Genomic DNA, 20,706 nt, shown 5'->3' on the forward strand with positions numbered 1-20,706 from the left:
CAAGCGAGAATCATCCTTGCCCCTGCACTTCTGGGTCCACTCGCCGCGTGCCGAACTGTTATTCGGTAGCCGATGTGGCTTTTCTTGGTCGCCACTTTTTTCCACAGGAGAATTCCATAGGCTAACCCCAGGTTTTCTTTGTTCGTCGCGCAATGATATCAGAGCCCAGGAAGTATTACCCATGGTCGCCCGGTGTATAATAAACCCCCCCTTTCTTCCCCACTGCTGAAGAGAAACCGTCCTTCGAGGCTTGCTGAACTTGTAAAGGTATCCCGCGATCATCCTCATCACCACCGCCCAACATGAAGGGCATGAGCACCAAAGTTTACTTTGATAAGTATAACCCTAATTCAGAGAAGGGGGAAGATGTCAGGCGCTCTCTGGCAGGCCTCGACTACTCTCCCCTCCCTCGGGTGACGGGTCGCTCGTTGGCCATGGGCTGCTTGGTCTCAATGGGTGGCTTGATGTAAGTTGCACCTATTCTACGGCTCTGCAACAGCTAACATGCCTTCCAGCTTTGGTTACGATACCGGCCAGATTTCGGGCTTCTTGGAGATGCCGGATTTTCTCAAGCGGTTTGCACAATCTCACGGAAATGGAGAGTATAAATTTAGCGATGTCAGATCCGGACTTATAGTTGCCATGGTACGGACGAGAGTCATTCTTGCCATTTCTTTCGAACCCTGACTAACGTGCTTCAGCTATCCATTGGAACTCTTATCGGGGCTTTGTTGGCTGCTCCAATTGCCGACAGGATTGGGCGTAAATTCTCGATCAGCTTCTGGTCTATCATCGTCTCGGTCGGATTCGTTATTCAGATTGCGTCCGTCGATGCATGGTATCAGGTTATGATCGGTCGACTTGTGGCTGGCCTTGGAGTGGGAGCCCTATCAGTCCTTGTCCCCATGTTCCAAGCCGAAACTGCTCCGCCGTGGATTCGTGGCGCCCTCGTGTGCACCTACCAGCTCTTTATCACACTCGGCATTTTCCTTGCCGCGTGCTTCAACTACGGGACGTATAAAGGCCAGCAGAACAACTCGGCATCCTGGAGGATTGTCATTGGCCTCGGTTGGCTATGGACACTCATTCTGGGAGTGGGCATCTTGTTCTTTGACGAGACTCCGCGATATGCCTACCGCAGAGGGAGGTTTGAAGAGGCCAAGCAAACGCTGATGAAGGTGTACGGTGCTCCTGCCAACCACTACGCCATCTATACGCAAATGGAGGAGATTGAGAGCAAATTCCGTGCCGAGGACCAGACAAAAGGAAATCCAATCCATGAGTTTGTCGTCATGCTCAGAGCACCAAGGATGGGGTAAGTACCAACACACAGGACGCCCAGAGGAAGTGGAATGCTGACTCCGCGGGTCTAGATACCGAATTGCGCTGGGTGTGATGTTACAGATGTTCCAGCAACTCACCGGTGCCAACTTCTTCTTTTACTACGGCACAACGATCTTCAAGTCCGTTCAGATCAGCTCTTTCGTTACTCAGATGATCCTAAACGGTGTCAACTTTGGAGTCACCTTCATCGGTCTCTATCTCGTCGAGCACTATGGGCGAAGGAAGTCGTTGATCGCGGGGAGCATGTGGATGTTTGTCTGCTTCATGATTTTCGCATCAGTCGGTCACTTCTCCCTGGACAACCAGGATCCAGCCAGAACGCCGAAGGCTGGTATTGCCATGATTGTATTTGCGTGTTTGTTTATTCTGGGGTTTGCTACCACATGGGGTCCGATGGTCTGGTAAGAAAAACATGTGTCCATCCGGCTACTGTTGACTTCCGCTAACTGTTCGATTCTAGGACTTTGATTGCCGAACTCTTCCCATCACGATACAGGGCCAAGGGTATGGCCATCGCAACAGCAAGCAACTGGACCTGGAATTTCCTCATTGCATTCTTCACTCCGTTCATCATCAGTGCAATCGATTTCAGATATGGATACGTGTTTGCCGGCTGCAATTTGGCTGCAGGTCTCCTTGTCTACTTCTTCGTTATTGAAGGACAAGGACGAACACTGGAGGAAATAGACACTATGTACATTGAACATGTGTCCCCCATGAAATCTTCCAAGTGGGAAGCACCACCTGCGGCGGAGATGGCCCGAATCAGAAGGCAGGCCGGCACTGAGGTTGCTGCATCAGAGGATGTCGAGTCCCGGGGCATCTACAGCGGAGAGACGGAAAGGGGGCATGATGGTGACAAAGAAGTCGACCAGAGTAGGGAGATTCATGCTGAGAGGGTGTAAGTCGGGGGCCATCAGTGATTGACATGAAAGTGTACACTACTATTGTACCAAAAGCGTGGGTATATGAAGGAACAAAAATGCGAGGTTGGGATACCCTTTGGTCAATACATAAGTATCTAATAGTTTACAACAATAACAATTATGATGAGAGCAGTGTTGGTTTAGTTCGCTTAGTCCTGAGTACCACAGTACAGAGTAGCATTGATGCAAATTGTGTGGGCAGCATATGCTTTCCGGATTGGGCGAAGCCGATCTCTCCTTATCAAGCAACCAATCACACCCGCCCAGTTTGTTATCGACTTACCTAGACCTATTCAGGCATGGCTATCCTGCATTGTCCAGCTAATCAATCCCCAAGGCCTTGGTCCATCGGCAGCGGCTCCCGGGCCCGATGCCTCCACCTCCGCTATCAGTTCAAAGTTCTCTCCACATTCACACTCGCTGACCCTCCCACCGACGGCGACATTGACACAACAAAGTCGTTCTCTTATTGCAATCGGCCCATTTCTACGGAAGACTACACCATCCTGCTTGCCCCTGAATGCGCCGAGCCCAGCGTCTGCCCACTCCATGTCCGGAGCCGAACGCCAACCGACAAATGGCCCTCAAGCAACCCGATTCACGAGCAGTAATCCCGAGCAGAGGCAGGAAAACACCATGTCGAAGCGTAGACAGCCAAAAAGCCGTACGGGTGAGCTACACCTCGGATTGAGACTGCCGTTTGGCGTTTATGTATCCGCTGTTCTGGGTACAAGTGACAATGAACCGATCGCTAACCTGTGCATCTTTCATCAGGCTGCAATACCTGCAAAGCCCGACGCATGAAATGTGATGGTGAGAGCCACCTTCTCTAAAAGCGAATGCTATTCGTGTCACAACTATCTGTTGCATACGAGAATGTTTGATTCTCACCATGGAGTCACTTATCATTGCCCACATTGTTTGTTATGGCAGCCGCAAGTCCGCTGACCGCTTCTAGAAGCCAAACCGTCCTGCACACAGTGCCTCGACAGAGGCGTCGAATGCGGCGGCTATGTCAGAAACCTCAAGTGGAAGTTGGTGGGAGAGCAGCCCAAAAAGCGCAGCCGGCCAGAGGGTACGATCGCAGCATTCAGCCTTTATCAATCATGTTGTCGCCTTATCGGACTGTGACACTGACTGGCTGGCAGAAAGGCAACTTCAAAGCTTGGAGAACATGTCTATCGAACGGATATCGAGACCATTTTACAAGGATGCAACTTCAGGTGACCATGTTACAACACCACCTCTCCAGGCTGAAGCGAGTATGGCACAGGGCATCGCGAGCACCAATAGCGCGTCATCAGCACGGACTCGAGAAGAGCCTCTCTGGCAATCATTACCGCAAGACCAACTCTTTGACTTTGGTGATGTTGATTTCAGCGTCGACTTCTTCCTCGGCGAAGGAAACATCGATCTGAATGTGCCTAGCGATCTGGGCTCTCCGACCAATACCTCCCCCGGGCCGTCACTAGAAATGACCGATAGTCATCTGTCTTCCTCAAGACATGGGATAGATTTAGATATGCGGAAAGAAAAGGGCACCGACTTATCCGACCTGATTATCTCACCACCCTACATCCCACGGGACTATGAGGGACAGAGTGGGACTGCAGCTGATTCTGGTCAACCTAGCCTGCGACGCGGTAACATAGAAGACAATCCTGTCCTTCGCGAACGGCCCTCACCATTCTCAGACACCCCAAAAACAGTCAAGCAACTTTTTGACAGGCATCTCTGTGATGCTCTTTCTATCAAGGACGATCCATTCACGAATCCGTGGCGACTATATGTATGGCCACTAGCTGATGAGTGCCCGGCACTCTACCATGCTCTTGCAGCGATGACATATCTATACCTGAGCAATGCACGGCCCGAATTCAGTGGAGTTGGATCAAGGAATTTCCACGCCAGCCTCGAGGCTTTGGCACGGGATCAAAACAAGCCGGACACCAGTCTTGAAGCCTCTATCGCCGCAAGATTGGCCCTTGGTTTCGCGGAAGCATGGGACGACCAAGCAGCCTCTCCTGGTGTCGAACACATCAAAACTGCTGGAACGCTACTTCGAGGCGCTTTCGATAAAGACAGGATTACAAAGCTAACGAGTGATGAACTAGATCGTTTGAACTTCCTGGCGCGCACTTGGGTGTACAAGGTCGTAATGACTGGGTTGACAACGTCTGACGATGGCGAGTTCCTCGACGTCGAGTCCATAACAAGGTACATTGAGCTCGATCGTCTGCCAGTCGAACAGCAGCTCGATCCGCTTCTTGGCTGTGCAATTACGCTGTTTCCGCTGATTGCGCGTCTAACCAATATTATCAAGGCTGTCCGGCGGAGAACCGAGAAACACAACTCTCCATCCATTATCTCCAGAGGCGCCGAGTTATGGACAGCCATCGAGGACTGGAGCCCATCGTTTGATCCACAGCAGTCAGAAAACCCCCCATCTCACGTCTCTGATATCATACAGACGGCCGAAGCATACCGTTGGACAGCGTTATTATTGCTTCGGCACGCCGTACCAGAGCTTCCGTGGGCTCTTTCAATGTTGGAACTCGCGGAGAAAGTATTAATCTATCTTGCAACTACGCCGGTCACGTCTCGAACGATAGTTATCCAGATATTCCCCCTGATGGCGATTGGCGGCGAGGCATTTGATGAAGAAGACCGCAACTGGGTCTGTCAGAGATGGGATGCTATGGCCAAGCGCATGCCAATTTCGAGATTGGACAAGTGCCTGAAAGTCACAAAGGAGGTCTGGAGGAGGAAGGACACGTTTGAAGCACAACGTGGCGCGTGCCCCAGCTGTGGTGCTTATCGGCCGAGGTCGACCGGGACCGGCTCCCCCATGGACACCTTGACGGACACTGACTTGTCTGTCGCGTCCTCCAAGAAGTCCGAGGAAGGGAGTCGTCGATGTCGATGCAACGCGGTCAAACTCAATAATACCCCGTCATCCAGCTTCCCGGACTCGCTGGCCTTCAAGAAAGGAATCGACAACATCACGAGGGCGGGCAATTTGCATTACACGGTGAGGGGGGAATTGCATTGGTTGAAAGTCATGGAAGACTGGAAATGGCAAGGTGAGTTTTCCGGGAGTGGGTCGTCACGATTCACAGTCCCGAACCATGTTACTTTGTTACTGACTCGTTGCAACAGTTGTGCTTGGGTGAGACAAATACGAGGACCATTGATCCCGAGACAAAGTGATTGGGCCGGGTTTGTTCTGGTGCGAGGTTCAAGCACCTGATCGGCCGGACACGGCGCAAGGCTGCCGTCTGACTCTGTCCGGGGGCCCCACCCCCTACACAGAACTAACCCAACTTGGTGAAAAAGTACGCCAGCCTCGACCTGTCCATCCGTTCTGGGTAGTCTTGGAAAACGAACATCGATCAATGAGTGGGATAGGTCATGTTGGTGGCTCGATGGATCGGGCAGCAAGGGAAGATCTATCTTTACCAGTATCTACGAGGCACCGAGTGCATCTACAGCTGAATCAGGGTGCACTCCAAATATTCCTCCTTCCAGCAAGATGCCAGCAGATCCAGATCCAGATCCTGAACCACTTCCACCGCCATCTCCTCCTCGAACAATGAGAACCCCGAATGCCGGTCCGGAGTACCGAGTGTACTTTACCCCTTTCTTTGATTACCACTTAGTAAACTAGACTGCCGATATGGTATGGTGAGACGGTAGAGAGATAAGACGGATGAGATGATAAGACGATAAGCCTGATAAGGTAGCCGTGACATCTATGTTACCTATCTTGGCCGACCACGCTGTCAACATTTCTTTGTTCACGCGGATGGGTGGCCCTTGCAGTGCGCGGGGGTTGATTTCAAAGGCGACAAGCGAGGATGTTTAAGGAATTTGGCGTGGAATTGATTGCGATGTGATAGGGACGTAGTCGGTAGGTATTATCTCATCAGGGCAGTCTAGTGAAATTTAGTGCAGTGCGGTGCAGGGAGGCGTGGTCTCTAGGGGCTTGTATAGTGATATGTACAGGTACAGGTATAGGCACAGGGATTGCGATGGCGATAGGCATAGGTATAAGTAATGCACAGAAGATGGCGATCTCGTTTGAATGTTGGTATGTATGTACATGCCTGCGGTCATGTCTCACGAGTACATACTGTCTCCTTACCAGTAATCAAGGCCCTGAACAGACAAGAGATCGGAACGCCCGACAAACGCTCATGAATGGTCCCGTAAATGCCCACAAATCTTTAACAGTACGAGAACAACACATGCAAATTCTCTGGTCATAGTCGATGTGTCGATCGCTTGCTTGCTTTCTTTCTTTCTTTCCAACCCTTTTCCTCCTTCTGTCTTTTACTTCCTCTTGTCTCGTCTGGGATATCAAAACGCACCTCATCTCACCTCACCTCACCACGCCAACCCCGCCGCCGGCTCAGCCTGACAGGCCAGGCCGGAACACAGATCGACGTCCTCCTGGCTCACGGCCGCAGAGCCCGGCAGACGCTGCTGCGCGGGCCAGATCTCGCGCCGCGCGGCCTTTTCCTGTGCGACGTGCTCGCGGATGACGTCGCGCGCGCGCTGCTGGAAGTACAACGGGCCCTTCTCGAGGCGCGGGTGCATCTCGCCGTTGACGAAGACGCCCGCGTTGAGGTTCCGCTGCGCGAGCTCGCACAGGATCTTGTCCTCGGACACCACCTTGGCGTATAGCTGGTGGATCCGCTGAAAGTCTTCCTCGGACGAGTTCCGGTTGCGGTAGATCTGGTAGTGCATCGACGAGCTCTTGGGGCCGTTGGGCAGGAACCGCTGCAGCATGATGAAGTGTGGTCTATTTTTCTCCCACCAGGTTCATAAAAAGTGATTAGCCGGGTGCCGAAGTTTCATCGTAGGAAGTAGATTGTCTGGATTGAGGGATTGAAGGGAGGGGGATGAAGGAGTAAAGAAAAACTTACAGGACGGAAATGGATACGTTGGGAAAGAAATATGTGCTGGCAATGGCCATGCCTAGCTTCTTTTGCTCCTCGGTCGGCGTCGACTGATGCGTGATGTACCCGTCAACGCCCGTCACGTCGTGCGTCTCGATGTCCGCCAGTGTAGGGATATCCGGATGGGCCGTGGGGCAGTGGTAGCACTCGTTGAAGTTGTCGGCCAGGATCTTCCAGTTGTACGCGCCGTCGAGCTTGTACTCGTGGTCGAGCACGTAGTCGTCAAAGTTGTACACCATGTACCGCTCCTGGGTGTCGACGTGGTCGAAGTCCTGCTCCCACGGCACTTCGGGCGTCTCGCTGCTGTCGAGATTGACCCAGATGAATCCGCAGGCGTCCACACGCACGTGGATTGGGAACAGCCCGTTCTGCGTCTTGTCAAAGTCGTCGAGCTCGTCGTACTTGGGCGCCTTTGCGAGTCTTCCATCGAGCCCGTATGACCATCCGTGATACTTGCATGCAAAGATCTTTGCGGTCCCTTGCTCGGCCTGCACGACGGGGAATGCGCGGTGGCGGCACACGTTGTGGAATCCGTTAATTTCTCCCTTGCGATCCCGGCACAGGACAAACTCGTAGCCGGCCACGTCGAATTTCAGGTAGTCGCCCGGCTGACTGAGTCTCGTTCTGTGCGTGATAAGCATCCATCTCTTGGAGAAGATTGCTCGTCGTTCTAGCTGGTACATTTCTTCAGATGTGTACCAGCTCGCTGGAAGAGCACGGACGGCAGTCTTGGAGTCATCTTTTGCCGCTGGCGTTTGGCGGCCAAACCCTAGATAGTTGAGGATAGCCATGAATGCAAAAGTGTCTATTGAACCGAGAGTTTGATATAGAAAAATTAAGTTTTTAAGCTTCGAGAGTCGGTCTTCTGGTCAGTGCTAGCGACACGAATTGCTTGTTAGTTGGAAGTTGGGCATCGTGTTAGACTGGTATTTATCATTCATACTGGCTTGCGCGAGGTGGTCCAGCACAAGTGTTCCCTACCTGCCGAATTAGGACGTTGATCGAGTTGTCCCATTATCATTGATTGAGTGTTTTGGACTTTTTGGCGCAATTGGGTAATCGGCCCAGATCCCAAGACGCGCGCCGCTGGTGGCCAGAACCATCTCTCCATGGGGTCTTTTATCCCAAATCCAGTAAGTGCCTTTGTGGCATTACATCCATCTATGGGTGAGATTCGCCCAACAATAGAATCTTGTATCAAATCAATCAAGCGGATTTGATTCTGTGCTCGTGTTTTATCTCATTCATCTCGAGCGAATCGGTTCTTGACCCGAGTCGAGCTTTTGCTTGCTGGAGAGGGTTAAATGATACAATGAAGTAGAGAGGAGTCTGCAGGTCCAGTCATCATCACCTCAAAATTCTTACGGATTCGATGCTCCAATGCAGAAATATACAAAGCGAAACCACAACTGTCAAACACTCTGTACTTGTTTTATCATCAGGCTGAATCTCCTCTTCTTCCCTCCTTGTGATGTGCCAAGGGCGCGCGGGTCATTTCTCGCCGAACACAGGGCGGCATCGTTCCTCGTCCAAATCCGGACCGAGGCGCATGTACTTTTTTCCTTTGGTTGACATCATTTATTTCATCGCCGGCACGTCCGGCCTAACTACAGCTGCTAATGAGATAGAGACTGTAAACGCGTCGAGTGAACAGGCACTTTCAATCTTTCACCTCCCTCGTACACTGTGTTTCTTCCAAAGTACCAACGTCCTCTGATGGGATGCCTCGATTGAACCCCTCGCTCTTCGGCTTGACCAATCCCTCCCTGCCTGCGACAACCACAACACGTCCCTTGTGTCGCTGCGTACCTCTTTCATCCTCCCGCCGTAGCCTTAACACAGCCAGAACTCCTCCGTTCCCTGTTGTCGAGACATGTCCCGAACCATCATGTCCATGCAGCTCCACCCCAAAGCTCGATCTCGAAATCGATAGAAGCAGAAGTCTCAATGGCTCCATGTCCCCATATGCGCAGCACCTTCTCATCTCTACGGGCCAGTCGGATTGGACTTCCAGGATAGAAGACGAACACAATAATGGCACTGTATGGGGGAAGGTGGTAGGAGACGTCAAGGCGTTGCTGGGGAGGCATGGACCGTTTCACGATGTAAGTCGTCTTCGCACGGGATGTGTTTTGTCGCTGTTTCCAGAATGAAAAAGAGCTGGGAAACGCTAAGACATGCTCAGAGGCATACACTGATTTGGCGAGATATGACAAGACCTGGCTGACTTACACAAGGATTGAGATCTAGCCCTATAACAATATTCTTGTTAATACGTCGTCGTTCACATCTAGACCAGAACCGACGCAAAGACAACAGGGTAATAGAGAGGTCAACGGTGTGGAAGCCCTTATTTTCCCGGCTTTCCGACGCTTTAGACACCTATCACCTCTCAGTGAGAGCAGAACAGCATCAAAGAATGCATCCTCCCCATCAACCGCTGATTCAGGCAACCTGAACGACTTCATCCGCGGCTACCTCCTCCCGGAGCCCAACAGGCTACATCCTATCTACAAAGACGTCCCGGAACAGGAGCGGGCAGCGAAAACCCGGGACGCTACTGCCGCCTCCAAATTCCACAGCAGCCCAATCACGAACCCGACGATATTGATTTGCAGCCATCATCAGAGGGACAGTCGATGTGGGATACTAGGCCCATTATTACATGATGAATTCCGAAGCTATATCACTCAGCGGAGGCGGGATGCTAAAGGCATAAAGCTCGTCACTCCGCAGTCTCCGGGAGAATTTGTTGCCTCCGACAACGAAGTTTCCGGTGAACATGGTTCAGGAGGAAAAGAGGACATCCAGGCAGAGAGTCCGTCATTAGACACCACCTTCAAGTCCTCCGTCTCGAACACGCATGCTTCGACTTCCGATTCCCTGCAGGCTCACGTTAATGTGGGTATGATATCCCATGTGGGAGGACATAAATGGGCAGGGAATGTGATTGTGTACATCCCTCCAACCTTTACGTCAACCCGCGACGCGATGCCTGACTCTCAGCATCCATCATCTGACATGTCTCAGCGGGCATCTGGTGCGCCACCACCTCATCCACTGAGGGGTATGGGAATCTGGTATGGCCGGGTTGAACCGAGACATGTAGAAGGGATCATCGAGCAGACGGTTGTGAGTGGGAAAGTGATTGAAGAGTTGTTTCGTGGCGGGATTACCGCGAGTGGGGAGATATTGAGGTTGTAAATGAGTGCCTCGATCAATACATATCATGTCCACTCTTCATCGAGCAAGGATTCCTTGTTACCCTCCTAGGAGAAAAGTACACGGTCCAGAATTCCGAATGGCTACTCAGTTGCCCAAACCGACACTTTCGACCACTTTCTGTAGAAGTTCGACAAGAAGGTCAAGTTCCCCCCCCCCCCCACAGCCTGTTCCGTCTTCTGACCTATGCGTACCTAATTGATTGGAAATCGGTCATCTATACTGCAGAACTTGGGGATAGTTCTTCTCGTGGTTGGTAAGGGGGATGCAAGGGCGGGAACGCGAAGTGACAAGGAAGAGGCAGGGAGGCGAGAACGACAAGCTCAACTGAACAACCCCCAACAAAGAAAAATGATTCGACTCTTTTCGCGATTCTATTTGAACTCGTAGACTCGGTCGGGGTTGAAGACAGTTGCCTGGGCAAAGTAGTAACCGCGCTGATTGGTGACCAGCCTCTTTTTGGTGGCAGAGTCCTCGAAGTCGCAGTTGAAATGCGTGTGGCCGTAGGCCCAGAACTTCACGCTTGGATTGACCCAGCACTCCTCCTTGGAGAGGTCGGTGGAGAAGCCCGAAGAGAGGGGGCTGGACTTGTGCGCCGGGTTATAGGTGCCCTCGACGGTGCTCGGGCTGTGGTGGGTGAAGATGACGATTTTGCGGTTGGGCTCGCGCGCAGACATCTCGGCGACCTGGGTGTTCAGCCACTCCAAATCGGCCTTGTGCTCTGCACAGTGCTGCTCGACGGTCCAGTCCTCGATGTGGTAGAAGTCGTTGAGGCCGAAGCTCACGCGGTCGTGCTGGGACGAGAGCACCTGCGAGTACAGCGTGCAGCCTAGGATTGTCACCTCGGACGACAGGTCGTATCTGGTCCGGTCGAGAACGACCAGTTTGCCCAGCCGGTCGTCATTCCCTTTCTTCGCGGCACGACGCTGCTCGATCTTCTCGGCGAAGTCCTGGAGCTTCGTCTTGACCTTGGCCCAGCTGGAGTGGTATGGTTCGTGGTTGCCGAGCAGGAAGAAGACGTGCTCAAACTTGAGGAGCTGCGCCTCGAGGAAGTGAAAAAACCCCTCGTCCTTGATGTTGCCGATGTCGCCGAGGAGGGCGAGGTAGGGCGCTTTTGGAGTGATGGAGAAGACATCATACGCTGCTGGTGACTCCAAGTGCAAATCGGACATGATCTGGAATCGCGCCATGGTGAATCAAAGGTTTAGACTGACCAAGCTAGCGCGGTCTGAAGGCGGTGTCTTGTTATCGTGACGTGCCACGCAAGGGAGCGGCGCCCTAATAAATACAATTAGATACCACTTGTTTTGCAGAATTATACCCAGCCTCCAACACACAACCCTTTTGCTTGACCATCAAGGGATACTTTCCACACGCTATATTGCAAGCATCGTAATTTTTCTGCTGTTCTTCGAGCGAATTTCACCGTCATGCCGCTTCCGTTGTACCCATACTCACCCTTCACTCTGATATCATGTAAAACTGCCAGATATGACCGACCTATTCAGCCCATCTCCCTCAGGATTATCTTCGTCCTAGGGAGCCATACCTTGAACAAAACCCTCGCGGGCGTCCAGTCCGAAACGCGGAGGTCTTTGAAGGCCGCTGTTAATGAATCATGAAAAGGTATCATCCTTTGCCCATCTTACTGGATTTCTCGAGAATCGTCTTTTGGGAAATGGAGAATGGGCAGAGCTTGCAAGGAGCTGCTTCGTTTCAGAAGGGTGTGAATCAAGTATTGGTCGCTGATGGTCCATCGCGTCAACACGACTCAGGAAAAAGGTTATCACGTGCTCACGTGACACTCTGGCTGAGATGAGGTCATCAGACTGCATACGAGGTACAGTGGGGTGATTGGTGGTTCGGCTCGGCTGCTTTTCAACTCCGACAAAGGTTGTTAGTGGATGCCTTACTACTAAGGGGGCTGTTTGTATGTAAGCATCCGAATGTGGCGCAAGGCCCCCCCAGCCAGTTATGGACCCCGTCACCCAACAACTCAGCGCTGATCTATTCTTACGCCTTGCACAAAATATATACATCCGGCCACATCCGCAACACGCCCAAAGAGGAATCTGGTGCACTGTCCATAACTCCTCCCTGTTCGCCTGCTGCTCTTGTTATAAGCCTCTCCCTCTTGTTGACTTTTGTCATCTTATCTCGCGATTTTGTCCCCTTACAATCGTATCAGATTGCACCACAACAACCATGTACATCACGCCCGCGCTGGTCGCAGCCTGTCTCACCCTTGAGGCATCCGCATTCCTGGTACCTCTCGAGGTTGCCACTGCTGCTAAGGAAGCAAAGTCAGAACTTGCCTCGATCCTCGCAACAACTGGTCATACTGTCGACCTTGATTGCCCCGGGTGTCCGTACTTTGGCCCTGAAGATACAGCCGAACTACGGGAGGATGTTGAGAACAAGATCGTAAGCACGTGCCTTCTCAGGCTGTATCACCACCATACTGACGGTGACATTTGTATAGCATCTCGAGTTCGACATCGATCCTCAACTAGGCCTGACCATCAATGATCATGCTATATTCTCCTCCGAGACCGATACCGCCTCCATACCCTACCTAGTGTCCGCCCCCCAGATAAGAGTAGAAGACGGTCAACAAACAGACCCCATTCAGCTGGACTTTGCCTGGGAGAGGCTAACACCCATTGTCTCTGCCGATGAACCTGATAAATCTATCCTACCTATTCGGTTTACCATCCTGGGGCTTCAAGGCATCCCTGTCAAAGTCGATACCGTCGCCATTGACCTCCTCCAGACCCCTGATCAAACCTCCATTGCACGCATAACCACAATTCCCTTCGAGGATACACCGGGTGCTACAACCTGTGACACGACCTCAAAATGGTCCCTTTGCCGTCTGCGGGCCATCATCGCCGCTCGTCTCCAAGCAATCATGGAAGCAGCTACAGCACATGCCTCTGCGGCGACCAAGGGCTGGCACGGTGGGGGCAAGGGCTGTCATGGTCGCAAGGGCTCCAATGGACTTGGTCCTATGGGTGGTGAGGGTCACCCTCACGGTCATCACAATGGCGGTCACGGTCACCAACATGGTCATCACCGCTTCCACCGCTTTGGCCACATGCTGCACCAAACGCTACGTTTCTTTGTCATCCCTGCCCTGTTGGGGGTCATTGGGGGTCTCATGGCCAGTGCCATCGGTATGCTCGTCGGCCAGATGATTTCTTACCTGTGGATCAGATTCCACCGCAATGGCCAACGGGGAGAAGCAAGCCGTGAAATTTGTGTTGTGGAGGTTGTCGTTGATGAGGATGAGAAGGAAGCCTTGATTGAGAATTCGGAGGTCGACGGCGAACTTCCTCCTCCGCCAGGTTATAGGGATTTCGAAGCAGGATCGGAGGAGAAATTAATATAAGCTCGATCAACCAACAATCATCTCATTGAACAAAACCAAAACACATTACCAGAGTTGGGGATGAGTTGGAAAACTACAACAAGGAGGGGGGAAAGGGGAAGATGAAAAAATCAAAGCCACAAATATACATTTTATGAGATACCCCAGAGCATTGCAGGTGTTATTGATCGAGCGTAAAAGAGGAGGATCCCTGTGCGGGAGGGACCATGGACGATCGTCCCACTAATATGGGGGGGTTCCATCCAATGCCAGTCACTCTCTTGAGGAAGTTCTTTGCCCAAATGTATTTATTTGACGCAATTTTTCGGTTCTTCAGATGAAGCGTCGTATCCCTCGCCCGCGCGTCCTTCCTTCCCTGTTCCAATCTGGATTGGTGCGCGGTCTTCATTAATCAATCACCCTGGAACAGGGGGGATGGGATTGGATTATCTATCGCACATCACACATCACACATGCTACGACAGGAAACACGATAACTGGGTATAGGGTATAGGGTAGGGTAGGGGTAAGGTAGGATAGGACAGGATAGGAATGTCATGTAGGTACGGGGTCGTGGATAGTGTATCATTATATTATATACCTTGTTACGTATGTATGTATGTATGTAAGTACCTAGATACCTACGTCTCTACCTACCTAGGTATGCACGAAGTGTAGGTATTCCTTTTTTATGGGACACAAGTTCGTCCCTACCCCTCGTATACTTGTATTCGTGAGGTATCTCGTGTTGACCTAGGTATGGACGGCAAAGGGCGTTATGGCAAATGCTGGGTGACGAGTGACGGGATCACATAAGATGTACCCGGCACTAGTACTCCGTTACGTGCACCGGTTCTGATCTGGTGAGGGTGTCTCGTCTTCGTCTTGGTTTCTATGTCTTCGTTTTGGGTATGTATCTTGCTTCTATGTACGTCTCTACGCAGACATAGCCCTCAGCTCCGGTTGCTGGTCTTCCGCCCATGAGATAACATCTATCTGCTGTGATCGATTTCGACGGTCTTTTGGAACAGTCGGTCGCTGGCACGCCAGTCAGGGTCGTCTCACGGTCCAGTAAACTCTGCACCAACCTACAGCGTACTATTTTGCTTTGTTTCTCACGGCGGGTGCCAGTCCATGTGATCATGCCAGAGAACGAGGATTCGGCTCAAGAACACGAAATCAGTAGTTTATCGCGCCGAATGTCTCACCTAGCGTCAGCTCTAATACCCAGTTCCCCAGAGCGGCCACCCATCGCTGGATGGAGGGCAGCAGACCCCAGTGTGTCGGACTGTTGTACATCCACCGCAGCTCCAGGTCGCGTTGTCGGGCCTTTGCGGCGCTCTCGTCGATCTCGTACGCTGTGGGCTCGATTCCTCTTGGTAAGGCTAAAGAGTGAGAGAGGGGTAGGGATGTCGCCTCGGGCTGCTCACATAGTTTGACCAGCGTGGTCGGACAGGAACACACCCAGGGTCTGTTGTCGTCGCCTAACACCTCTAAAGATTGTGGGGTTCTTAGGGGTGACGATTGAGTACCGCCGCAGCTGGTGCCATTTCTGGGAGAGCCCGGTAGGCGGATTCGAAGTCTGAGAGATCTTGTTGGGGGGAGCGCAGATGATAGGGCTATGCGAAGAGTTTCTGTTTGCGTTTTGATCGCTGCTTTTGTGTGGGATGAGGCGTCCTTCACAGCCCGGGTCTGCACCACCGTCTTGATGAGCCACTCTGTCAAAATCTCAGGCTCGGGAGGTGCTGACGTTCGGACTTCCGCTGGCCACGCTGGTAACGTATCCATCTTTGCCGACATATTGGACACTGCATGAGCGGTTCTGTGGTTATAGCCCTCGTAGACTGTCGGACAAGGTCGACATGTTGGCGCCTTTTTGCAAAAGAGAGCTGGAACTTCCAAGGGCATGATGCTCGTAATGAGTAGAATCAGCGCCCAAGAGCAAAGAGCCATGATTGCTGGGATCGTAAAAGCCCTTGATATGGCCATTCTTCTGACCCGAGGTCTGCAACCTTGGTTGATGTCCCTGATCGAGCAATCGCAAACGGTGGTAAAAGGGTCATAAGCGTTCACGGGTTTCCATCTTGAAACACTTCCTTCTGCTCTTGATCCTTTCAGCTTGGTCTTCTTCGTGACCTCGGAATTCTCCATAGCAGTGGGTGAGGGAGATAGAAATTCAGCATCGACTGTCGGAGGCAAGGATAGAGAATCTCTCGGCTCTTTACTCAATTCGTCAGTGCTCATTGCAGCAAGAGGTGGCCATGATGCTTGGTCATGGGGGACAGATGGACTTTCCGCAATCTTTGATGTCCTTGAGTCCTGTGTGGACTCCAAGTCCTCGGCCGATGATGTCTCCGATAGTATACAACTCTGCCGTTTCCTCAGCCCCGGGCTAGGAGGATAATCAACGGCGCTGCTAATTCCCGTCGAGTCCTCGGGAATAACAAAACCAGTCGTCGGTGCCTCCATTGGGGGTATCGATTTTCCTGCTTTAGGTTGAGTCCATGTTACGGTGGTGAACACTCCCTGCATTGAAGCATAGCGTTGGGGTTCAGTCATGAACGAAGCAGGCCACGGAATGATCCCCTTTGTATGGTTGGTCTCCTCCATCACATTGTCAAACGACCCCGCGAAGTTCTCCAGTGCTTTCTGGACTGGATTTTTGTCCCCGTAAATAGTCACTGCGCCTGCAATATCATGCTCTGGCTCGAAAATTGGGCGACGGTTAGAATTGTCCCATATAATGCGCCATGGCGATGCAAACTGTAACGTCTCTAGAACCTCTACGAGCTCTTCCTGCGCCGTTGGCACAGACAAAGAACGGCCTGCCACGGTTCTTGATACGATCGTCTCATCCTCCTCGGCAAGAGCCTGTAATCGTGGGCTGTAGTCTCGAGAAGCTCTATCAGGAACTGATGGGTCCCGCCCCAGTGATGCCCTGTTGTGCCTGTTTTTCCAGTAATAAGGATAAGACTGCCGACGGTATGCGGATCCCGGAGTTGATCTCGGAAATCGATCGCGAGAGGGAGTCGGGACTAAATGGAACGAAATCTTCTTGCCCGATGAGAGCCGATCAGGTGTGGTGTTGGCAGGCCCCACGGGTGAAAACTGCGTGTTCATCGGGGAATGTGTAGTTATGGATGATGCTCCCAAAATAGATGGACTCGTAAAGCCGCTGAGGATGGCCTGATGCGGAGACGCAATCGATGAAACCAGTGACTGGCTGGTTAAACTCTGCCGTGCAGAGGACAGATACTCGGCGAGAATCTCCTGGTGTCTGCCCGATGTTCGAACTGAAGCATGGCTGATGGAACGCCGTTGTCTGCCGAACTTCACAAAATGTCTATCAAGGAGGCGAAATTGTTCTTTGTCTTTCTGCACCTGTTGTTTGTGTGCCGCTCGTATCCATGTCACCGATCGCTTGATGTGTTCCTGTAGCTTTTCGCACTCTGCTTCGCTTTTTTCTCGTGCCTTTTCAGACTCCTCCTTCGAGTCACGAAGCTCCTGTAGTTCGTCTAGCAGTGAGCGGACATCTGCTCTCTTGTGTTCAAGTTCACCATACAGGTCTCCTAACTTCCACTCGGCTTTGTTTCGCTTGTGCTTTTCATCCTCCAGCGAACGCAGCATGGCATTATCTCTCTCCAGCACCTGGTTGCGTGCTTGTGATTTGGCCAGTTGTGTATCGCTGTGTTCCTTCAGTCTCTTAATTTCCAGGACTTCTTGTCGGCGACGCTCAGCAAGTCGCTCGGCTCCGAGGTATTGCTGTCGATAGCGCTCGAGCTCGTGCTGTTGTATTTCACAATAATACTCCAGGGCCTGAAGCTCCTGCTCAAGTGTGGTATTTTTAATGCGGAGCTTTCCTTCCTCGAGTAAGATCTCGTCATGCTGAGCCTCCGGAGATCCTTGTGTCTCATCTTGTTCATTCTCTTCCTCCTCGTGCTGCTCTGCTTGGCCGGTCTTATCAACGGAGGCTTCATTGTTTTCAACGCCGTTGGTCCCTGGCGGACGTTGAGGATCGCAACTCAATTCTTGTGATAAGTGACTTCGTTGGACAGAGCTTTGTATACTAGAGCTCGACAGGTGCGTTCGCGCATCCGAATAGACGCTTTCCGGACCACTACTCAGAGAGGAGTTGCTCCCAGGACTATCGCTCGCAGATCTGCGGCTGCTTGCTGCTGATGCCGGTTTCCGCACTCGCGGTGGCGCTGTTAAGGAGCCCAAACCCACATTTGAGAAAGCTCGAAGACGTGCGTCTCCTGCGGGTGTGACGAGACCCTGTGTTGATGGTCTCTCCTGGCTGTCAGTTCGGTCAGATCCAAAGGAATCAGAGGGCGAGTCCATGATCGAACGAGCAAACTCTATCCAAGGGTTTCCCAGGTTGGCTGGCTGTTTGATCACCTTTCATTCCCGAAAGTACGACATGTTTCAAAAACAGCTTCAGGCGTGTCGTTGATCATGGATATACCAATCCTTGGTATATGAAGAACAAGTCGGACGGTCCATTCTTTGTCGAAATGGGTCGCTGAGACCTGAGAACAAAGGAAGCCAAATGCAGAATTGTAAGAAGACACGCTCATAATCAACTCAAAGTGAATCAAAAGTGACAAGTGAAATAAAGAAAAACATCCCGTTCTCGGAAAAAAGTTGATCATTGGGAAAAGTGAAACACCCCGAACAAAGAATCTTATGGCCACACACAGACCAGGCCACATTCCACTGGGAAGGACGTCCTGACCAGCCGAGAAAGACAGGAAACCCCACAATGCGCATCTCGACGGTCTCAAAATCGACGACGGATTTCTCCTGTCGAAGCAAAATGCAAGTCCGATAGTCGTGGGAATGACTGACTCCTCGCTGGAAAAGAGCGTGCGGCCTGAGTCAGTTCTATATCAAGCGCTATCACCAGCTGAGGGCGAGATGCCTTGTCAACGTTGTCGCATGTTTCGACAGCCTATCTTGACTTTTGTCGATTCGTCTCTTGTCTGTCTGTTCTCCTAGAACTGTGCGCTGATTTGGGACTGTTCTTGACAAGGAGTAATTTATTGCCCTGGGTCGTAATTTTTTTCTTGCGAACCGGTCTAACATTTCGATCTAGGACTCTGCCGCAGCCGGGCCACGTCTCGTCGACAATAGGGAATGCTTGGAGCCATGAACGGCTGCCGCATCTCTCAGCTTCAGCCCTCTTTCTCTTCTGTCGGGTGTGATGATGCGCCATCTCGAAGAACGTCGACTGGAAGCGATGCTCCCTCTCTATAATTCTTGCCGTTGACTTGGAAAATCTTTTGCTTTCCATGACCATCCACGACGAGAGCTGTAAGTTTACCTCCATTGACACAGCCACTGTCTAGACCTTTGGTGTATTTGTGGATTTGCAACCCTTTTTTGGCATCATGGCCGTAGATAACAGTCATATGCTGTTCATTTCGTCGATGTTTATCACCCTTCAATTCCCCGAAGCGCTGTCCCAGAGGTAATAGCTGTTGGTATCTGTTCCACAATCTATACCAAGCAACACTGCCTTTGTGCTTGTGCTTCCTGGATGGTGTCCGTGTGGCAAGATCAATAATGCGCATGTTCATGGCCGAAATAGGATCCTGGGAATCCAGTGTTCGGCCGGGAATGAGTCCTCCGTGGACTACCACGGCATCACCCTTGAATGCTTTTAATTTTCCTATGCGAAGAATGACAGGACACGATTGTAAATACTCAAGATGTTCCCTCTTGAGCGACCGTGCCAATTTGCGCACTGGATCAGTGGCTTTTGCGTACTCATCAGCTGAGTCTAGCTCTGTCTTGTGAAGCGTGCCTGATTTAGACGCTTTGTGTCGAAGTTGTTGCGCGACCGACAAAAGCCGGTCATCATGGTTCCCGCGTACACACGAAGCGTTGTAACGCCGCAACAGGTCAATCACTCCGAGCGAATCCGGTCCCTTGGAAACAATATCTCCAACCGAAACCAGGTGATCTGTCGAAGGATGAAATTGTGCTTTCTTCAGCAGAGCCTGCAACTCCTCTCTGCAACCATGGATATCACCAACGAATACCAGCCTCTTCTTCCTGGAGTGGACGCCGGTATTGTCGGTGGAGGAATGTGGAAGCAGTGCAGGATCCAGGGTCTTGACGAGCACCATGCCCGGGAACTTGGGATGGCTTGCCTCGCTCACAGTGCCTGCAGCCCCGGCCGCGGAATTCGACTTGAGCGCGGACCATGCAGATCTCCCCTCCTCAATCAGAGGAGCTATGACTTTTATCCACAGAATGATCGAACAAGTCGCGAGGAAGGCAATCGCCAACATCAGTCTTCGGAGTTTAGGAGCTCTAATGACGGCGACAGACTTGCGCAGCAAAGCTTCGAAACTCTGCAGGAAGTCATTGTCGACTCGGGATGAAGGGATCGAGGACTCGTAATTGACGGGGTGCGGCTCCAAGATCGGCCTCTTTGTGGCTACCATTTCTCTTGTATCTAGATGCCAATATCCGTCTCTTTCTCGGAACACAACAAAGGTGTTCTCAACATCGGGGTTGGAGGATCAGGATCGGCAGGGTTGGACCGGATGCTAGAAGCGAGTTATGGTTCACGCAATTGGAATCGCGCAGTTTATGGCAGAGGGGATCAAACAAACAAACTCTCCTCTACTCGATATTCCTACCTCTTGCAGTGAAAGGAAAACATGCAGGAAGCTCGGGAGCCACTCTGACGACATTAGATCAGAATTGCACGCCCGTAAACGGTAAGATGAAGTTTGGCCAATATTATTATTATTAACTCGGAAGCTCTGAGATCTGCAGCCTCGTTGCCAAGCCCGTTGTGCTTACAGTTTCTTGACGAGTGCTGCATTTGTTTATCTCTTTACACTTGTGTAGTAGCTGCACAGCACAAGCA

At 51.7% G+C, this 20,706-nt stretch overlaps 8 protein-coding genes across 8 annotated transcripts; 3 read left to right on the forward strand and 5 right to left on the reverse strand.

Moving 5' to 3' along the window:
* Positions 1-302: 302 nt before the first annotated feature.
* On the forward strand, positions 303-5,443 carry AYO21_00539 (hypothetical protein; the record flags this gene model as incomplete). The annotated part of the gene is made up of 8 exons (XM_022650529.1): positions 303-466; positions 516-645; positions 702-1,315; positions 1,374-1,745; positions 1,805-2,245; positions 3,263-3,345; positions 3,419-5,353; positions 5,430-5,443. 8 exons carry the CDS (start codon positions 303-305, stop codon positions 5,441-5,443), a joined length of 3,753 nt encoding a protein of 1,250 aa, XP_022517143.1.
* Positions 5,444-6,656: 1,213 nt separating this feature from the next.
* Positions 6,657-7,061, reverse strand: AYO21_00540 (hypothetical protein; the record flags this gene model as incomplete). The annotated part of the gene is made up of 1 exon (XM_022650530.1): positions 6,657-7,061. The coding sequence occupies one exon, from the start codon at positions 7,059-7,061 to the stop codon at positions 6,657-6,659; it is 405 nt and encodes a 134-aa protein (XP_022517144.1).
* Positions 7,062-7,194: 133 nt separating this feature from the next.
* Positions 7,195-8,022, reverse strand: AYO21_00541 (hypothetical protein; the record flags this gene model as incomplete). Its single annotated transcript, XM_022650531.1, has 1 exon — positions 7,195-8,022. The coding sequence occupies one exon, from the start codon at positions 8,020-8,022 to the stop codon at positions 7,195-7,197; it is 828 nt and encodes a 275-aa protein (XP_022517145.1).
* Positions 8,023-9,186: 1,164 nt separating this feature from the next.
* AYO21_00542 (hypothetical protein) lies at positions 9,187-10,435 on the forward strand (the record flags this gene model as incomplete). Its single annotated transcript, XM_022650532.1, has 2 exons — positions 9,187-9,336; positions 9,482-10,435. The coding sequence occupies 2 exons, from the start codon at positions 9,187-9,189 to the stop codon at positions 10,433-10,435; spliced, it is 1,104 nt and encodes a 367-aa protein (XP_022517146.1).
* A 392-nt stretch (positions 10,436-10,827) lies between these two features.
* AYO21_00543 (hypothetical protein) lies at positions 10,828-11,643 on the reverse strand (the record flags this gene model as incomplete). The annotated part of the gene is made up of 1 exon (XM_022650533.1): positions 10,828-11,643. The coding sequence occupies one exon, from the start codon at positions 11,641-11,643 to the stop codon at positions 10,828-10,830; it is 816 nt and encodes a 271-aa protein (XP_022517147.1).
* Positions 11,644-12,658: 1,015 nt separating this feature from the next.
* Positions 12,659-13,844, forward strand: AYO21_00544 (hypothetical protein; the record flags this gene model as incomplete). Its single annotated transcript, XM_022650534.1, has 2 exons — positions 12,659-12,877; positions 12,936-13,844. The coding sequence occupies 2 exons, from the start codon at positions 12,659-12,661 to the stop codon at positions 13,842-13,844; spliced, it is 1,128 nt and encodes a 375-aa protein (XP_022517148.1).
* A 1,158-nt stretch (positions 13,845-15,002) lies between these two features.
* AYO21_00545 (hypothetical protein) lies at positions 15,003-18,164 on the reverse strand (the record flags this gene model as incomplete). The annotated part of the gene is made up of 1 exon (XM_022650535.1): positions 15,003-18,164. One exon carries the CDS (start codon positions 18,162-18,164, stop codon positions 15,003-15,005), a length of 3,162 nt encoding a protein of 1,053 aa, XP_022517149.1.
* Positions 18,165-18,997: 833 nt separating this feature from the next.
* AYO21_00546 (hypothetical protein) lies at positions 18,998-20,275 on the reverse strand (the record flags this gene model as incomplete). The annotated part of the gene is made up of 1 exon (XM_022650536.1): positions 18,998-20,275. The coding sequence occupies one exon, from the start codon at positions 20,273-20,275 to the stop codon at positions 18,998-19,000; it is 1,278 nt and encodes a 425-aa protein (XP_022517150.1).
* Positions 20,276-20,706: the final 431 nt, after the last annotated feature.

This window comes from Fonsecaea monophora, assembly GCF_001642475.1.
Source record: "Fonsecaea monophora strain CBS 269.37 chromosome Unknown Scaff2, whole genome shotgun sequence".
NCBI lineage: Eukaryota > Fungi > Ascomycota > Eurotiomycetes > Chaetothyriales > Herpotrichiellaceae > Fonsecaea > Fonsecaea monophora.